The sequence below is a fragment of the Rhamphochromis longiceps genome, linkage group LG17 (genome assembly GCF_057381845.1).
Source record: "Rhamphochromis longiceps isolate RC_006_pf linkage group LG17, R_longiceps_female_GT1.1, whole genome shotgun sequence".
NCBI lineage: Eukaryota > Metazoa > Chordata > Actinopteri > Cichliformes > Cichlidae > Rhamphochromis > Rhamphochromis longiceps.
In genome coordinates this window covers 30,074,627-30,093,265 of record NC_140573.1, presented here as the reverse complement: position 1 = coordinate 30,093,265, position 18,639 = coordinate 30,074,627, and the positions used below count along the sequence as shown (strand labels likewise).

The 18,639-nt window shown below is 41.7% G+C and overlaps 1 protein-coding gene across 1 annotated transcript in view; it reads left to right on the top strand.

Moving 5' to 3' along the window:
- Positions 1–18,639, top strand: part of snd1 (staphylococcal nuclease and tudor domain containing 1) — a 179,761-nt gene that overhangs the window by 37,742 nt on the left and 123,380 nt on the right. The window contains exons 12-15 of the mRNA XM_085386845.1: positions 2,414–2,514; positions 4,749–4,859; positions 6,395–6,467; positions 10,420–10,561. Of these exons, the coding sequence (XP_085242971.1) occupies positions 2,414–2,514; positions 4,749–4,859; positions 6,395–6,467; positions 10,420–10,561 (427 nt within the window). The remainder of the gene's footprint in view (positions 1–2,413; positions 2,515–4,748; positions 4,860–6,394; positions 6,468–10,419; positions 10,562–18,639) is intronic.

The window sequence follows — 18,639 nt, the reverse complement described above, 5'->3', positions numbered from 1 at the left end:
CACACAGTGCTGCTATTTTAGCCATCTCTATACATTTAGCTTACACAATGACTGCATTAATAACTGCTTGCTTGCTTGCTTGCTACTTCAACTTAATCGGTCACAGTGGGTTGTTTTTTTTTTTTTTTTTTTTAAATGTTTATGAAAATGTATAAAGGGAAAAATACAGTAAACGGTAACAGCAAGATGATAAGATAAAGGACATTGCTAACTTAACAGTTGTAGCTTACCCGTTTAAAAAAATATTAGAATTACAGAAATTCTCAGCAGGCCTGGTTTAGGCCCAGTGGGCCACCAGGCTTACAGCACACTGGTGTAAAGCCCATACATGATGATAACAGTAGGAGAAGGCTTTGCTAGCCAGACTGCTCAGTCTAAGATGCAAGTTTAAAGATAAATAGCTCGAGAATAAGAATTTCTCTTGGTGGTTAAAGTCGATGCCTGGAAATCCTTAGAAAACAAACTGCTTTGTATGCCAAAGGTTTTCCAAACTTCTTCACTGTCGACATCTCTCCATTGAAAATTTGGCATTATATTAAAATTAAAGTGGTATTAAAAAGACCTTTCTTATACCCTTAGACACAGAATGAAGCTGTGACATTTGATCATTGTGAATTCCGAATGTTCTTTAAGCCCACTGTGTTGGCCATTATTCAACATCGTAACTCAGAAGCAGAAAGGAAGATTTGATTTTTCGTACTGAACTAGTGACCCGTCTTTAGACTTAGGGGATTGCGGTGTAGTTTTTCTGTGCCGCAAGGTTGAAGATGCAAAATTTTTGCAGCAACATCCATTTTTCCCCTCTCTCTTGTGGCTACAGCCTTACGTTGTTTCAGAATGACCTCATTGGCTAGGCATGTGAACACAGAACTCACATTTGATAAGCCAATTTTTTTTTTTTTTTACTGCAGAATACAAATTTGCAAAAAACAAAAAAACAACAACTATTACTCGAAGTCTTTTTGAAATCCTCTTCACGCTAAACCCTTTGCCAGTATACACGCAGAAACGCCAGTATATAGTAAAAAGAAAAACAAGTATTTTGTTCCTTTGGCAGAGTTGACTGAATATTCCCATGTTGCTTGTCGCCTCTGCAGAACAAACGCATTTTGTCTCTCACTTCTCCTACTGTCCTTATCACTCCCCCACTTTCTAATCCATCCACTGCCTCTCCCCCTCTGTTTCACTCTCCTCTGGGGGGTTCTTATAGATGGCTCTGCCTTATCAGAAGATCTGGTAGATGGCCTGTGGAGAATAGGCCTGGAACTCCTCTAATCTAACATCGCTGGTCAGAGTTATAATCTGTCATCACCTTGCTTAATGGGGAACCACTGGAATTTCAGATACAGAGCTTATAGCATCCAGCATTACATTTTGCTTGGATGTTGAAATCTCCCCCAGTCTCCTCTTTCTGTGTTGGATTTCTCCTTTTTACTATTTCCTGTTTCTTCTGATTCCTGCACCCGGGGTCTTGTGTCACATTGCTTTGGCTTTTATTCTTCTTCTCCCACGCCTAACCATGGATATGGGCATGGTCATTAAGAACAATTTCACACAAAACCAGTACAAAATTTTTATTTTCTATTTTTTTTTATTTTATTATTTTTTTATTTTCTCCTTTCTGAAATTACAGTTGCAGTTACTGTTGAACAGCACGGCACTCTTCTTTTCCCCTGTTCACGTCGCTACATACTCGTTCTGTCCATCTAACGACAGGCCAACGTTGTTCTTTCATGTCCCTGTAATAGGCCTGCCTCCATTGTCTGTTGGACTCATGTCTATGCTTTGGCGCTGTGATGCAAAGTCAAATTCCCACATTCTTTTTTCCTTTTTTTAATATTCCTCCGTCTTATCACACTTGTCTGACAAGGTTGAGACGTAGCTCTTAAACTACCGATGGTGTATACTGGTATGGCTACATCCCTGCTGTTACTGCTGTCTGCCTGTGTCTAGCCCGCAAAGCAGGCTTTCCCTGTCTCCTGCCTGCACATGCACGCAGCTGAGTGACAAAATTGTATCTTCGGGGTGGGTGGATTGGAGTCTATCCCCAGGGAGCTGTGTTGAGAACACACAGTGTGGGGTCATTTGGGTTCTATCACTGTTGTGTGTGTGTGTGTGTGTGTGTGTGTGTGTGTGTGTGTGTGTGTGTGTGTGTGTGTGTGCGTGCGTGTTGTCCCAAACACCCACTGTGTGTTAATACTCCTCCTCTGGGGAGATCTGCAGTACTTGCTGATGTGATTCACACTGACTAGGGGTGACCTTGAGAACTGGGACAAATGAAAAGACCCTGATACACATACATAAGCCAGAACACACTTCTCACACTAATTATTACCATAACCGTTGTTGCCATCACTTTGTCTCTCTACTCTTGGTATATTGTTTGACCTCTGCCTTATGTTCCCCCTTTCAGGTCAACGTGACAGTGGACTACATCAGAGCAGCTACTGGTCCAGGAGAAGGCACGCCTGCCTTCCCAGAGCGTACCTGTGCTACAGTCACAATTGGCGGCATGTAAGTCATGCACCACACTGAGTCGCCTGCTTTATATTCTTTTCTACCGTTTTAATCCCCTTTTCCATTAATACCTACTCGGGTCGGCTCGCCACGGTTTTCAGGGTTTTCCATTAGGTGATAGTACCTGGTACCAGGTACCTTCTCCCCTGGGGTTCCAAGCAATCTGAGGCGATCACCAGAGTATGCCACCGATTGGCTAGTCAGTGTCATCACTCGATGAATCATGGCTTCACATGGAAATGGATACACAGAAACAACACTGTGGTCTCAGAGTCTCAGGAAAAGCCACAGTATGAGAGGTATATTGATGTCTCGACGTCCACCTTTTGGATGAGGCGTTCGCGTTGTGTACTAATTATGTCATAGGACACACTCGGCTGCGTTACTATAACAAACCCACACACATTAGGTGGTACTCAATTGCAATGGAAAACGAGTTGAGGCGAGCCGTGCCGTGCCGTGCCGCATCGAGTCACGCCGAATCAATCCGAGTTGGTACTGATGGAGAATGGCTCGAGATAATCCAGCAATATGAAACAAGAAAGGCTAAGTAAAACATGGAAGTATAGAAAAACTGCAAATCAAAATACTTTAGGTTTGTTCGGTTGTCTTTAGTGTGCAGTAGGAGACCACTGAGCCAACCTTATTGGGAGATCACACAGCACGTAATTTATCAGTGTAAATTATTTCACTAACACATTTCTATTTTGTTAGTACAGCTGCTTCCCTATTAAACCCTTTAAAAGTCAGGTTAATCTGTTGTAAAATGACACAAAATATTCATTTTTAAATCCATATTACTCGTAATCTCACCATCAATCATAAAGTAACCTGAAAGTGTTTCTTTGTCTTTTAAGTTCATATTAAAAAAAAGAAGAAAAAGGTCACCTCAGTGCAAGCAATTATTTTCTATCTACAAACTCTGCTTTGAAGGAATTCGGGTCATCCGTCTGAAACATGTATTTTACACAGTACCAAAGATATGAGGACACATACCTACTACTACAACTGTTCAGAGGTTCAAATTTAATCAGAGAGGCGCTTTAATGCCGCAGTGCTTGAAATGAAACGTCAGAAGCCTGTTCTCACTCAAAAAAAATAAATAATAAAAAAAAAAGTTAAAAGCCACACTTATCTTCTGGTTCCCTCTGTTTATATCACTCAACACATCAAGCACATGCGCACATGGAGACGTAGATGCCTTCTTTTCATCAAACCAGCCGTCCTGTGTTTGGTAGTGCATGTCCGTACAGAGGTCAGGTCAAACCAGAACCAGCAACTCTGCTTCAGATGGAACAGTTGGTGAGGCTCCCCATGAGGCCTGAGGTCAGGGCCTGATTTGGTCAGCAGGGCAGAGGATTTTGACCTTGTATGAGCTATTCTTGTGGTAATGGACTCGAGACTCGGTAGCTTGTTTACGAAGAATTGCGTTTTGCTGGAAACTTAGCGGGTGGCTATTTGTTCGAAATCACTCCACGAGACACTCATGCACAGTACACTTAAGATCTAACAGTCTTGGAGAACTTTTGGAGTCTTGTGCGAGTTAAGATTGTCTAAAGTGCTTCCATCGTTTCACGTCATCCAATATCAATTCGATTATAAGACCATCTGTTGAGGGACCTTTTGTTCCCTTTGTCCATGAAAATGTTTTTCTGTGGCTTTGTTTCTTGTGTCGCTATTGCTTGCAGAAAGTAAAATGGGGATCAAATGCCTAAAACCTTTTCATACATAGTTTAAAGACGATTGCTTTCAGGTTATCGCCCATTTAGCGGCATTATTTCCAACAGAAGAATTTTAAAATATAGAAAAGGAACCGTTTAACTGGCATCAACAAGGGCTGAATGATTGCGTCAGTCTCCATGCCTGCACCATGTTGACAAATACTCTGAAGAGTTTCTTTCTGTCCCTTCATTTCTTTCTCCCATGGTTTAGCTAGAACACTGATGTCCAAGGGCTAGCAACTAAGTGCTACATTAAGCAGCACAATGTCCCCGTCTTTCTGCCTTCAATCCTCTCTTCCCTACATCAGTATCACACGGTAGAAGGGGTTAGTCAAGTGTGCATTGTCAACATTTAAGTGACCTTTGTTTGTAAGCAACCCCCCCCCCCCCCCCCCCCCCCCCCCCCCGTTGAGCTAGCTCCCTTTAGAGCTCCTTTGTGAAGCCGAGGGGTTTTGCTTGTTTTTTTGTTTTTAATTAAAGTAATCTTTCTTTCTCTGTTCTGTTCCCCAGCAACATAGCAGAGGCTCTCGTAAGTAAAGGCCTTGCCACAGTCATCAGATACAGACAAGATGATGACCAGCGCTCCTCCCACTATGACGAACTGCTTGCCGCAGAGGCACGGTGAGGAACACACGCTCCTTCACACAAAGCACTCTCCGTCTACCTTTTACTTGAACTTAACGCTGCTGTGCACGTGGCATGAAGGGGGGCTGGGGGGTCTTTGAAATGATTAATTCTCAGAAATACACATTTTTTGCTTCAAACGAAACATGCTTGTGACGCACATGTGTGCACTCTCTCTTTTGACCTTGAGAGATTTTGCTTTTGTGAAATGTAGGAGACTAAAAAAAATGACCTTGAGGCTTTTTTCCTCCTTCAGTTTTCTTTTGAATTTGCTGTTAAATGCTGCACTGCAAAGGTGAAGTAATTCAATTTCTCAGAGTGTATTTTAGCGTCACCACCGTCATAAGTTCCAGCATGTCACAGCTATTGCTGCTTTTTCCTGCAGAAACATGTCATTACCCTCACATATTGAATCATGCATGCATTTTTGCCCTTTCCTTTTTTATTTTACATGCCAAGGGACATAAACACACGTCTTCCCATGTGCTAGACATTAAATCAGAGGCTCTTTACACAGGGCCTAAGAATAATTATATGGAGATGCTGAGGAGAGATTTAGTACAGGCTTTATTACTCTGCCACAGATTAGGATCTGCTTGCTATAGGTAGAGCAAATGCAGCCACAGCCTCTTGGTTTAACTCTTTCTCCTCTTTCTTTCGTGTGTCACTGCCCAGTTGCCCTGTTTTTCTCCTTTCTCACCTGATTCCCGCTTTCCTTCTTCCTTTGCGCATTTTGTCCTTATTTCTGCACCTTAGCTAGTTTTGTCCTTCTTTGGTCTAGCTCTCCTCTTTTCCCATTTCCTTTTCTCTCTACCCCTTCTCTTTTTCTTCTTCTCTCCCTTTCTCTCTGTCCCTGGTGGGGTTCTATTAGAGTTGATGGGAGGTTTCTTTCTGTGGCCTTGACTTTATTTTTAGTTTCCACTGCACAAGGCTAGTGGCCCAGAGCCTTCAAAGGAACCTCCTCCTGGCTGTTAAATGCACATGTATACATGCTCATATGAATGTACACAGTCAATCCTTAAAGGCAGTGCTTTTGCATCCCAGTGACCCAGTTGTGGCATGTTCGCCCCCACTTCGCAGTTGCAGCCTCAGGCCATCTTCATTTTATTTGTCCCTGGAGCTGTGGTAACCATCACTAAAAACTGCTAGCTGACTCTCTATAAAAGCATCTCTCAATTTCTCCTCATTTTCGCTGGTATAACTGTAATTTTTCTTCCATTATTATTCTTCTGCCATCATTTTGACTTTTCATCTCAAACATATAGATTATCTGGCTGAGAGGAGGAAAAAAATCCTCCCACTAGTGCTTTCAGTTGTGCTGTAATGGCAGTTCAGGGAAAGAAAACTGAATGAATTTATATTCTACTTCTACAAATCCACAGTAGCTCTCCATGTATCTACAGTGATGACAAAGAAAGAGCTTTTGTTTCTCCAGGTCTAATAAACCTCCAGTCTTATGCTTTTTCCATCTAATAAAGCCATTGAGCTATGCTTGAGAGACATGTGTTTATAGCTTAACCCTTTTACTGCAGGGCCATCAAAAATGGGAAAGGGCTGCACAGCAAGAAGGAGGTTCCCATCCACAGAGTGGCTGACATCTCTGGGGTGAGTATGTTTTTGTGTATAAATGGATACAGATTGGCAGATTCTGTGTAAAGCGGAATAAAAATGTATGTACGCTGATTAACATGTAGTCATGCAGACTCATTTGCATACAACCTGAAGATACATCAGGCCAGTGATTCTCAGAAGACGCTCTCTAATCCTTGACTCACCCCTATAAGTGTCCTCTAAAAATATGCAGCATCATTAATAGAATCATCAGCGAGACTTGGTCGTCCTAGCTTGTTTACGTGTGCCCAGGGGCTTGATAGAGGCATCGTTTGGCTAATGAAGCCTGATTGAGAGTGCTTACCAAATGAGCATCAGTGTGAGGAAAAGTATTTCAGTAACAAGTGATGGGTGATTGGTGCACTTTCCCCCCCTGTTTTTCTTTTCTTTTTAAAAATCATGCATTTTTCCTCGCAGTTTTTCAAATTTTTATCATCACGTCTTTCTGTTTTCTGTTCACCCTGTCGTCGCTGTCGCGCTCACTTTAATATAAAAATAGATTTTTTTGTATTTTATTCATTAAAGATATGTAGTTTTATTTATGTGGAGTTTATGGCAATCATCCTTTCATTTATGATTGTGTTTGTCCGATTGCTTTTAAGTACAGGATTCAGACTATGCAAAAATGGCTGTAATTGAAAGGGTTAATTCTTCTTTTTGTTAAACCCTTTTAATTAAAGCTGAAAGCAATCACATTTTGATTGCCTCATTTGAAACCCATTGTGTGTATAGAAGCAAAATTCTTAACACTGTGCTTGTCGACTCCCCGTCTCTTATAGATTTTGACAAGACACTTAACAAGTGGAAACTGAACTTCAGAAACATTAACACCTCATTGTCTCTCTCACTATTGTAGTACTCTTGTTTGCTCCGGAGAGACATTTTGTTAAATTAATTAGTCTGTATTTCTTTTCTTTTTTTTCTTACTCATAGATTCTGTATTTTTATTCTTGGACTCTAGAGTAGCTTTGCATGATTCACAGTTCAAAATCATGCCTATTTATCTTATAATGGGCTGTGATGCAGTTACCCAGTTTATTCTGTATCTGCAGACAACTGTGTTTATATAGATTTGGCCAGACACACTCATTGGACACTTCAAGTTCACTTGCTAATGCCCGGTTGTATCCTTCTTTATCTTCAGAACTACCTTCACTCTTTGGCGCAGATTCAACAAGATGTTAGAAGCGTTCCTCTGAAATTTTGGTTCATTTTCACATGATGGAATATCACAGTTGGTGCAGATTTGTTCGCCACATCCTGGAGGTTCTCTCTTGGTGGCTGTGGAGGTCATTATCATGTTCAAGAAACCAGTTTGAGATGATTTGAGCCTTGTCGCTTGATCCATTATCTTGCTGGGAGCAGCCATCAGGAGATGGGAACACTGTAGTCATAAAAGATAATAAAGGGACCAAAGTGTGCCCAAAATTCTATTCATAGAATAGCAGCCTGAACCACTGATACAGGGTAGGAGGGATCTATGCTTTCATGTTGTTTACACCAAATTCTCCCCTCCTGTTGCCTGAATCGCACAATAGGCAATCAAGACTTACCGAGCCAAGTAACTTTTCACCCCCCCAATCTTCTGTTTAGTGAGCCAGTGCAAATTGTAGCTTCAGTTACCTGTTCATAGCTGTCAGGAGCTGCCAGTGTGGTCGTCTGCTGCTGTAGCCCAACTGCTTGTATTGTCTCTTCAGATATTCTCTTCTGCATACCTTAAATTAACGTTGGCTATTTAAATTACTGCTTTCACATGGAAGCTTTTTAAACCCCAAAGGTAGCTGTGCAGTAAAATCCCAGTAGATCAGAAGTTCTTGAATTACGCACACCAGCCCGTCTCGTGACTTACATCAACTTTCATCCCCATTCAGTCACCTTCTCCTTGTTTACATAGCTAAATGAATTAAGTTGCCGCCATGTGATTGGCTGATTTAGATATTTGTGGCAACGAGCAGTAGTTAAAAAGCTATACCTAACCAAGTGGCCAGTGAGGGTATAAGCTCTGCTCTAATGATGCATTTGAACGAATCATTAAAGCTCTTTAACGCCAACTGGACTTCAGAGTCTGGCTAATAAGTCATTAATATGTGGCTGTGTATAAGTGCTCTCAGATGTTTTGCTCTTCTACGTTGTCATCATTGTAGGCTCATTGTGTCAGCAGCACAAATAAATTACCGGCAGTCCCTGTAAAAATAATTATGACAGGGAATTGTTGTGCTGACTGAGCAGCTCTTATATTTCATCTGGGAAGTTTAATGCAATTCCTGCTTATAAACCTCCACCCAACTTAACTGGCTAAACTGACCACATTTAATATGTGGCAATGACTTGGAAGTGGTTGCACGGGGAGGTGCTCAATAATTAACTATAACAGTAGTAAGAAAATTATTATAGGCCACACAGAGAATTGCACATCACACTCGTTAAATTCTGTCCCATTAAGCCCACAAAGGTCGTAGCCGTCCTTGCATTTTTAGCGCGATTGTGCTCCATCATGTGTTTATGTGTGACATGCACATGAGTGCTGTGCAGAGCCCCTCTATAGCATTTCTGTCACTTTCAAATAAGAGATGCATGATTTGCAGCACCAGCTAGGATTGATGCCAGTGGGCGTGAGCGCACGCGCGTGCATGCACATGCACATGCACAGTTGTTTGGCTAGGCTAATGTAATGAGCATTCTAATAAAAGGACCAAAATAGCAACATTGCAACTCCACACCTCAGCATCCATCCACTTTCTTCACGCTGTTTTTTTTTTTTTTTTTCTTTTTAATTTGGTATACGCCTACATGCAACTGCGGACATACACGGGCACCCTCACACACACAAGCACTCACACACTTCTTACACGCTTCTATACGTCAGCATCCTTTGGTGGTACAGGTTTACTGAAAGGGATTATGTACATTGAGTGGGATGCAGTCACAAATAGAGCAAGGATGGGTTTATAAATGTATTGTGTAGGAGATGTACAGAGGTAGTGGGAGGAGAGTAGATACAGCACTTGACTCACCTCATGCCTTTAAAGGTTGCATAATGAGGTCCTCTCCTTTCCCATGTCTCTTCATTTCTTTCTTTCTTTTTCGGAACCAAGTTAGACTGCACAGCCCACACACTGCAGGTGCTGTAAATGTGTGTACGAGCAAGCGTGCAGTTCTGACGTCTCCCACCGAGGGGGTTATTTTGGATTGCAGTGGGTGCAGTTCAGGTGGTACATCTTATGACTGAAGCACATACCCTTTACTCGAATACTCAAAAACCCCGGTGACGCGCGTTGCATGGTTTTTCTCGTCCGTCTTTTCTGTTGCTGCTTTATGTCTAGTGTAGCATTCTCTAAAAAAGGAACGGGATTATTGATATTTGTGGTTTTGAACCGCTCTGACCCTCGCATAAACTCGCAATAACAGTGGGAGAACACATGTTTTCGCTCTGACTTTACTCGTTTTAGCTCCGTCCTTTCCTCTGAGGCTTCGTGCCTACTCCCATGTCCACACTGCCACACACTGGGCAGTGACTCACTGGTCTGTTGTGCCTACATGCTCATGCCTGGAGTAGACGCATATTAAATATTTTTTTTTATCGTTTACAAATCTTCCGCCGCCACTACATCACTGAACCGGCTTCAATACACATGATTTGGCTCTGCTTGTAATTTTGGCCCAAGCACACCACTAAGCTAGTGACTCACCCTTGAGAACAGAGACTGAAACGGGAAAAGAGAGTATTTTTTATTTATTTATTTTTTTAATTGGGTGGATCTGATCGACGTGTAAAAATATCTGAATTAAGCACACACATTATGTTGTCTATTAACCTATTTACGCTGTGTCTTGACTACATAGCTATTTCAAATTTGAAATGTTTTGGTTTTTTTATTCCTTCTCAAAAAGTCCCGCTGTGACTTAAATTGACGATGCCATTTCTCTTTCTTTCTTTGCTGGTCAGGAGACACAGAAAGCCAAGCAGTTCCTGCCCTTCCTGCAGAGGGCTGGCCGGTCAGAGGCTGTGGTAGAATACGTCTTCAGCGGCTCGCGCTTAAAGCTGTACATGCCAAAAGAAACCTGCCTCATCACATTCCTCCTTGCCGGTGGGTATCTTTTACCTTTCTGCCGTGAAGGTCATTTAATTTTGTGTCATCTAATTGAGTCACATCTGGGTCTTGGTGGGTATTAGTTTCTTCTATGATAAAATTCCTCACCATGTCTTTCAGTAACAGAGAAGAATTATTTTCATTTAGATTGCAGCCAGTGCAGATAGTCAGCGTCACATTAGGACACCGGATGATGCAGGGGGCAAAGGTTTAGGCTCTTCCCACTCCTCTCAGCAGCCAACCTTGAGAGGGCACAGAGGTAGCTGGGTGTGTTCCAGCCCCAGCCCACCATCTTTCAGAACACCAGTGTTGGCGTGAAACATGTGCCCCCTTTAGCCTCGCCTCCCCCCTTCTGGTGTTCTGCCAAGTTTGAAATGGACTCCCTCTCTGCTCTCCACTTGGTAGTAATCTTCATTAGAAACTGGCTACTGTTTCAAGATGAAGTGAGGTTTGAACTCCAGGTTTTTAGTGCTACACTTTATAATTTCTTCCGTGCTTCAAGTACAAAACACGCCTTTTTGTCGTCCTCTTTTACCTTAAGTATGTGGCAAGGTATGTTGTGAAAACTGCAGTATATGTTCACAGTTAGAAAAAAAGAAGAAGTGGTAAACGAAGAATAAACTAACCTGAAAAGCAGCAACACAGAGAAGAATCGAAAATAAATAAACTGCTGCTGCAGTTGCTTCATTGACTGATTAATCCCAATATATGAAACTAAACTACCGTACTTTCTGGACAATAGAGCGCACCTGTATATAAGCCGCATCCGCTCTATTTTTAAAAAATTAAAAAAAAAAAGATATACAAGCCGCACCCAGCTATAAGCCGCAGATATCTATGATGAAAAAATAGATATTTACTGCATGTACAGAACAATCTTGTAGTGCAAATGTACAAGTATGTACCTGAACAGATTCTTTCCGAACAATGCCTTTTAACACGGCAGCAACTTTGCTGATTAAAACGTAACAGAACCAAGAGAAAATAACCGCTATTTATTTACCTCCATTTTTCCTGTATTTGAAACCACATGTCACTTTAATCATCTTCGCTGAAACCCATGAAGTCGTCTTCTTCAGTGTCGGAGTTGAACAGGCTCAGAAGCGCTTCATCACATCTGTCTCCATCAGTCTCGCTCTCCGTGTCACTGTCATCCTCCGGTGAAGTTGGCTCTGAAGGTGCGCCGCTCTCTTCGCGCAGCAGTCCAGCCTTTCGGAACCCATTGGTGATGGTGGATTCTTTCACAGCACTCCACGCTGTTAGGATCCACTGACAGACATCAGAAAAGGATGCTTTTCGCATGCGGCCAGTTTTTGTGAATGACTTTTCACCGCTTGTCATCCAAGTCTCCCACTCAACCCGTAGTGCAGCTTTAAATGCCCGATTTACACTGATGTCAAGTGGCTGCAAAAACTTTGTTGTACCTCCAGGAATCACAGCTGGAATGGAGTTTGTTTTCTTGATCGCTGCTTTCACAGAATCTGTGATGTGGGCCCTCATGCTATCCAAAACAAGCAGTGCTTTTTTCCGGTGAAAAAATCCTCCCGGGCGCTTCCCATAGCACTCCGTTAACCATTCCTTCATTAGACCTTCTATCATCCACCCTTTGGTGTTAACTTTGACCACTATGCCTTTCGGGAGTTGTTCTTTCGGCATAGTTATGCGCTTAAAAATCACCATTGGTGGAAGTTTTTGTCCGGATGCCGTGCATGCCAGAACGCAGGTGAAGTGCGTCCTCTCATGGCCTGTTGTTTTCAACAACACGGATGATGCACCTGTCTTGTTAACGGTCCTGGTCAGAGGCAGATCAAATGTTAAAGGTACTTCATCCATATTGATTATGTCGTCTGGTCCGATGGAGTTTTCTTGTATCTTTTTTTCAACGAATTTGTGGAAGTTTTCAACTTTTTCCTGATAGTCAGGGGGGAGTTGCTGACAGAGAGTGGTCTGTGCCCTGCCGGACAGGTTTTTACGTTTCATAAATCTGAAACACCATGACGGCCCACCTTTGAAATCTTTAATATTCATTTCGCGGGCGATTGTTTTGGCTTTCAGTCGGATCTGTACAGTGGATACACCTCGGCCACCTGCTCTCAGTGTGTTCACCCATTCCTCCAGGACATTTTCAAGTTCAGGCCACCTGCTTTTATGTCCTCTGAAAGCTTTTCTCGACTTTTGGCATTGCATGAGCTCTTCCCGCTGCCGCCTCCAACGTCTCACCATAGACTCATTGACGCTAAGCTTGCGTGCAGCAGCGCGGTTTCCCTCCTGGATAGCAAGATCGATGGCCTTCAACTTAAAACTTGCATCATACGAACTTCTTCGTGTGGTTTCCATGATGAAGGGGCGAGGATTTGAAAATAATTAGTTGGTAATTTGTTGTGCGTGTTCTATCTGCTAAAGAAAAAGTAGTGTATTCTTCTTTGCATTGATTTTTTCATCTATCTTGTTTTTTATTCTAATTCTGGTTAGAGTCCCCCTAGTGGTGGAAGAAAAATCCACAGAATAGCCGCACCTTTGTATAAGCCTCATGGCTCAAAACCTAGGGAAAAAGTAGCGGCTTATGGTCCAGAAAGTACGGTATATACAGAAGAGTGACCAAGGGGAGAAAAACAGAGAATTTTGCTGGTTCTTTCTGCTAACATGTAAGGATGTGGCGGATTTCTTTGCAAATATCACAAATCTTTTGGCGTCTCAGATAATAAAAGTAAAAATACATGTGAAAAATATCCCACAGCTATCCCACAAATATCGCTATTGTTTGACATTTTATAGAGAATAAAATTCAGAGATTAATCTCACGTGTCCTACCTTTTGTAGACCTTTATATTATTTTCAGTGAGAACAGCAGATGCAGATGGGATGAAATAGGGACTGCTTGATAGCAGGTCCAGTCATTTATTTCAGTTCCCCGACGGTGTTGACAGTTGGTGCTAGTAATAAAAACACAGAGACTGTATCTCTAGCAGCCACCAATGATTTGTGCATCCTTCCAGATCATGGGTGGTAGCAAGAAGGCTTACCCTTTACACAGATAATGCTCTTTTTGCAATCAAACTGTGTTTCAGTCCATCTTCATTTCAGGCAGACATTTACTCGCTAAACAGTTCCTCTTCATTTCCAGTAGAACAAACACAATATATTTCTGTCAAGACAGCCAGATTCAGTTTAATTATGCGTGGCTGACTTGTTGATGCATTCATTAATTTTGTAATTTTGTGTCTGATTGTCTTGCGATCCACTGATGGCTTTTTAAATTGCATTGTTCTGTCCACTGCCTGCACCAGGATACATGTAAATGACCCCATCAAAAGAAGCCATCTGTACACAGGACCGTGTGTTTGTTGTTTTGGTCTTGCTTTTCTCGCTAGCTAAATGCCCATAATGTAAACTCAGACTGATGTTTACATGGTATACTTTTGAAATGATTTTATTCAATCAAAGATTATTAGAAAATCTTAGGAACTGCATTAGTGCTGATGGGCACTGAGCTGACTTGATTAAAGCTGTTCCCAGAAGATGACCCATGATGTCTTTAATACACACATTTGGTTGGATTAACCCTGATTGATAAAAATGATTCATTTCCCTGCCTAGTTAATGTATTTAGCTTCTCTTTCATTTAGTCCTCTGCATGAATTCAAGAGCTTACATGTGTACTTATTCTTGTTGTCTCATTTCTATTCTGTTTCTTCTATTTCATATTATTTTTCTCCTCATCTTTAATGGTGGGCACCAGTTCCTTTCATCTATGTTGTGCATGGTTTTCTTTATGCGATAACAAATTTTAAACAGTTAGCCATACATGAAATGAAGCCCCACAGCACAAAGGACACCTTATTATCGCAGTACCTTTTAATCTCCAAGTGCGTCATATCTCTTTCCTCTTTCTCTTTCCTGTCAAAGTTATCTTGCAATGTTTTATTCGCACATCTGCACCAAGGGCTGTGGAAAATGACACGCACAATAAATTGGCTGCCCTCAAGCCTGTCGTGTTTATCTGTGTATGAAAATGCAGGGGCCCTTTGGACCTTTTTTCTTCAGGCTATTGCATATTTGTGACGGAAAATAAAATTTTCAGAGGAAATCTTTATTCATTTTTCCAATATGTTCAGCTAGTTTGAAAGGACTTACCGTTAATGTATGTCACGTAAGAGTCGTTCATAAAAGGAGATAATTGTATACATGACAAAAGCCTTTCTGGCACTAATTTGTACAGATTTAATATTTATATTTTAAAGCTGTGCGATTGGAAGTTGTAACTTGATATCGAAATTTAAGCTCCTATTTATGCTGCATGGTACATATGTGATGTGTCGGAACAGTTACTCTAAGCCTTTATAGTCTATTATGTCTCATTACCATAACCATAAAGTTTTACAGCTGTGTCATTTTATGCTTTCGTAGGGTTAAGTATCATCATTACTCATCACCCCATTAATTATGGATAAAAGGTTAAAGTATGTTTTCTATATGCAGAGTCCCCTTGTTTAGTAATTTGCTCCGAGTGCTATGTAAATATTCACTACATGCAAATAAAAAGGAAATCATTCAAAGGATGCTGCTTTTAAAACCTGCCCTGCATTAGTCATCTGTTTCATTAGCTGCATTTTCTTCATACTGTATTCATCAAGGCCAAATTTTTATTCTTTAACAGTGTTGTGGGAGGGCATTTAAGAACAAAGTGTTTACAGTAGCACTGCAAATGAAATCATCCCAAGGCAGTAAGTGATGTAACGCCGCAATTCAATATTACAATACCAAAACACAATTTAAGATCTCCCGGCCTGCTTAGCCAGCAGCATTTTTATTCTTTTGTTTTAGCCATACTTATTTGTCCCGGTTTAACACGGAACCCTGCTGACTACTGCAAGGAAATTGGTTCCCCAGCGAGGTGCCTCAAAAGGCCCGGTGTCTCCTTCCTTTTCCAGAGTTTTCCTTGATGTAGAAAGACAGTTGAGGAAAGAAAGTACAGCAGCAAGTGAAGCCCATGCTTCAAACAAGACCGGAGGTGTGCTTCAGGGGTAGTTCCCCTTTAGTCTCCTGAAGCACTTTGCCTTACTTTTCTTCTTCTTTCACTCTCTGGCTGGGCACTGTCACTCCAATATGTAAGTTTGATAAAGGGTAAAGGAGTCATCCAGTTTCTAAGAGATGGGGGTACTGTATAGGAAAGGGATTTAAGGGTGTGGTGAGGGGGTCTCGATGGATGATGAAAGGAAGAGCAGAAGTAAGATGTGGAGGCTGGAAGGACATGGAGGTTAACAAAAAGGGGATACGGTAAAAAGGAGACATAAAAAAGCAATTCATGTAAGGTGAATGGGAGTAAAAGATGGTTTAAACAAAGGTGGACAAAGTGGTGAAAAGGATGTAAAAGTTCATTGTCTTCAGTGGATTTCAGAGTTTGAGTTCAGAGCAGGTGAAGTGCACTTCCAGAGTTACTTGTTGTAAAGTTATGAGCAGCAGACTGTCAAAAAGATGAACCAGCGATCAGACGGGCACAAAGATTTCCAGTGTCAGCAAGGAACATTAGCCATCACACAGTGTTTGGTTTAGTGCAGACAAAGACTGCCCTAAACACCCGTGTGTTGGTGGTACACTTTAGGCATTGTCTGAGGGCAGATTTATAAAAATAAATAAAAACAGAAAAATAAATGAGGTAGAAAATTTCAAGACACACTATCTTAAAATGTGAAAAAAAAAAAAAGAAACATAATCCCAACATAGTCAGGAGAGTATGCACAATAAAATGCTGTTGTGCCCTTCAGTAGAACCCAACCGATATATTGGCTAATATTAGCTACTTGCCAGTATGTTGGTATCAGCATTTCTAGCGACACATAAATTAAAAAGGAAAAAACCAAAGAAGATATGGAAGAAACACTCTTTAACCTGGTTATCAGCATGAAACAGTGATTTTCCTGATGTTGCATCACATGCTTGAAATATCACAAAAGCAACAGCATTGTCACATCATCTTAGTAAGATTCATGAAAAGCTATAACATTTTAGTGAAACCAATTTGTGTATCTGATAAGGAAAGAAAAGATCAGCTAATATGTCTATATATTTTTAAATCACCAAATATTGGTATCAATTTTAACAATGCAGCAGTGATCAGGCTTTACTATGGATCAGGTAGATGGCTGCCCTTCCCTGAGCCTGGTTCTGCAGGAGGTTTCTTCTTATTAAAAGGGAGTTTTTTCCTTCCAACTGTTGCTAAATGCTTGCTCAGAGGGGGTTGTTTGATTGTAGGGCTGTTCTCTGTACTAAGGTAGGGTCTCCACCTTACAATATAAAGCATCTTGAGGCGACTGCTATTGTAAATCAGCGCTTTATAAATAGAACTGTATTGATCTGAAGGCCCCGAAAACACAGATAAAGACACTTGCTGCTATGGAAGCATGGTGGTGCAAACATGCTATGAAGAAGACCCTCTGCCTGTAAATGGAGGGACAACATTGTTTATTGTACACAAACAAATATAAAATATAATTATACATACTAAATTTCCTAAATCCTAACTGATCCATGCAAAATGGAATGTGTGCTCTAGAGGAACGGCTCTAACACTGCCTAAGCTTTGTCTGAGGTAATGAGGCCTTACATTTGAAAGCCGTGGTGAGGCGGAAAGACGGATTCAGAGGATGAAAGAGAGTCAAACAATCCAAAGATTTTCCCTAATAGCACGCTCTCGTGATCTTACCATCAGCTGCCTGCACTCTGTGGCTTGGCCACCTGTGTGTTTACCCTCAGGTAAACTTTGGCTTGGCTTTTTTGCATTAATGGAAGTGAAGGATGAGGTGGACATATTCAAATAGGAGAATTTTACCTTATAGTTGCACACGGGGACGGACAGCAAGGATTAATGAGATGATAAAAGGGGTTATTGAGGAAAGGATTTTAGAGCTAAATTCACACACACGCTTAGGCATGAACCTCCTAGTTGTTTGTTTGCCTGTTGCAAGGCTACAGTGGGGCAAAAAAGTATTTAGTCAGCCACCGATTGTGCAAGTTCCCCCACCTAAAATGATGACAGAGGTCAGTAATTTGCACCAGAGGTACACTTCAACTGTGAGAGACAGAATGTGGAAAAAAAAATCCATGAATCCACATGGTAGGATTTGTAAAGAATTTATTCGTAAATCAGGGTGGAAAATAAGTATTTGGTCAATAACAAAAATACAACTCAATACTTTGTAACATAACCTTTGTTGGCAATAACAGAGGTCAAACGTTTACTATAGGTCTTTACCAGGTTTGCACACACAGTAGCTGGTATTTTGGCCCATTCCTCCATGCAGATCTTCTCGAGAGCAGTGATGTTTTGGGCTGTCGCCGAGCAACACGGACTTTCAACTCCCGCCACAGATTTTCTATGGGGTTGAGGTCTGGAGACTGGCTAGGCCACTCCAGGACTTTCAAATGCTTCTTACGGAGCCACTCCTTTGTTGCCCGGGCGGTGTGTTTTGGATCATTGTCATGTTGGAAGACCCAGCCTCGTTTCATCTTCAAAGTTCTCACTGATGGAAGGAGGTTTTGGCTCAAAATCTCACGATACATGGCCCCATTCATTCTGTCCTTAACACGGATCAGTCGTCCTGTCCCCTTGGCAGAAAAACAGCCCCATAGCATGATGTTTCCACCCCCATGCTTCACAGTAGGTATGGTGTTCTTGGGATGCAACTCAGTATTCTTCTTCCTCCAAACACGACAAGTTGAGTTTATACCAAAAAGTTCTACTTTGGTTTCATCTGACCACATGACATTCTCCCAATCCTCTGCTGTATCATCCATGTGCTCTCTGGCAAACTTCAGACGGGCCTGGACATGCACTGGCTTCAGCAGCGGAACACGTCTGGCACTGCGGGATTTGATTCCCTGCCGTTGTAGTGTGTTACTGATGGTGACCTTTGTTACTTTGGTCCCAGCTCTCTGCAGGTCATTCACCAGGTCCCCCCGTGTGGTTCTGGGATCTTTGCTCACCGTTCTCATGATCATTTTGACCCCACGGGATGAGATCTTGCGTGGAGCCCCAGATCGAGGGAGATTATCAGTGGTCTTGTATGTCTTCCATT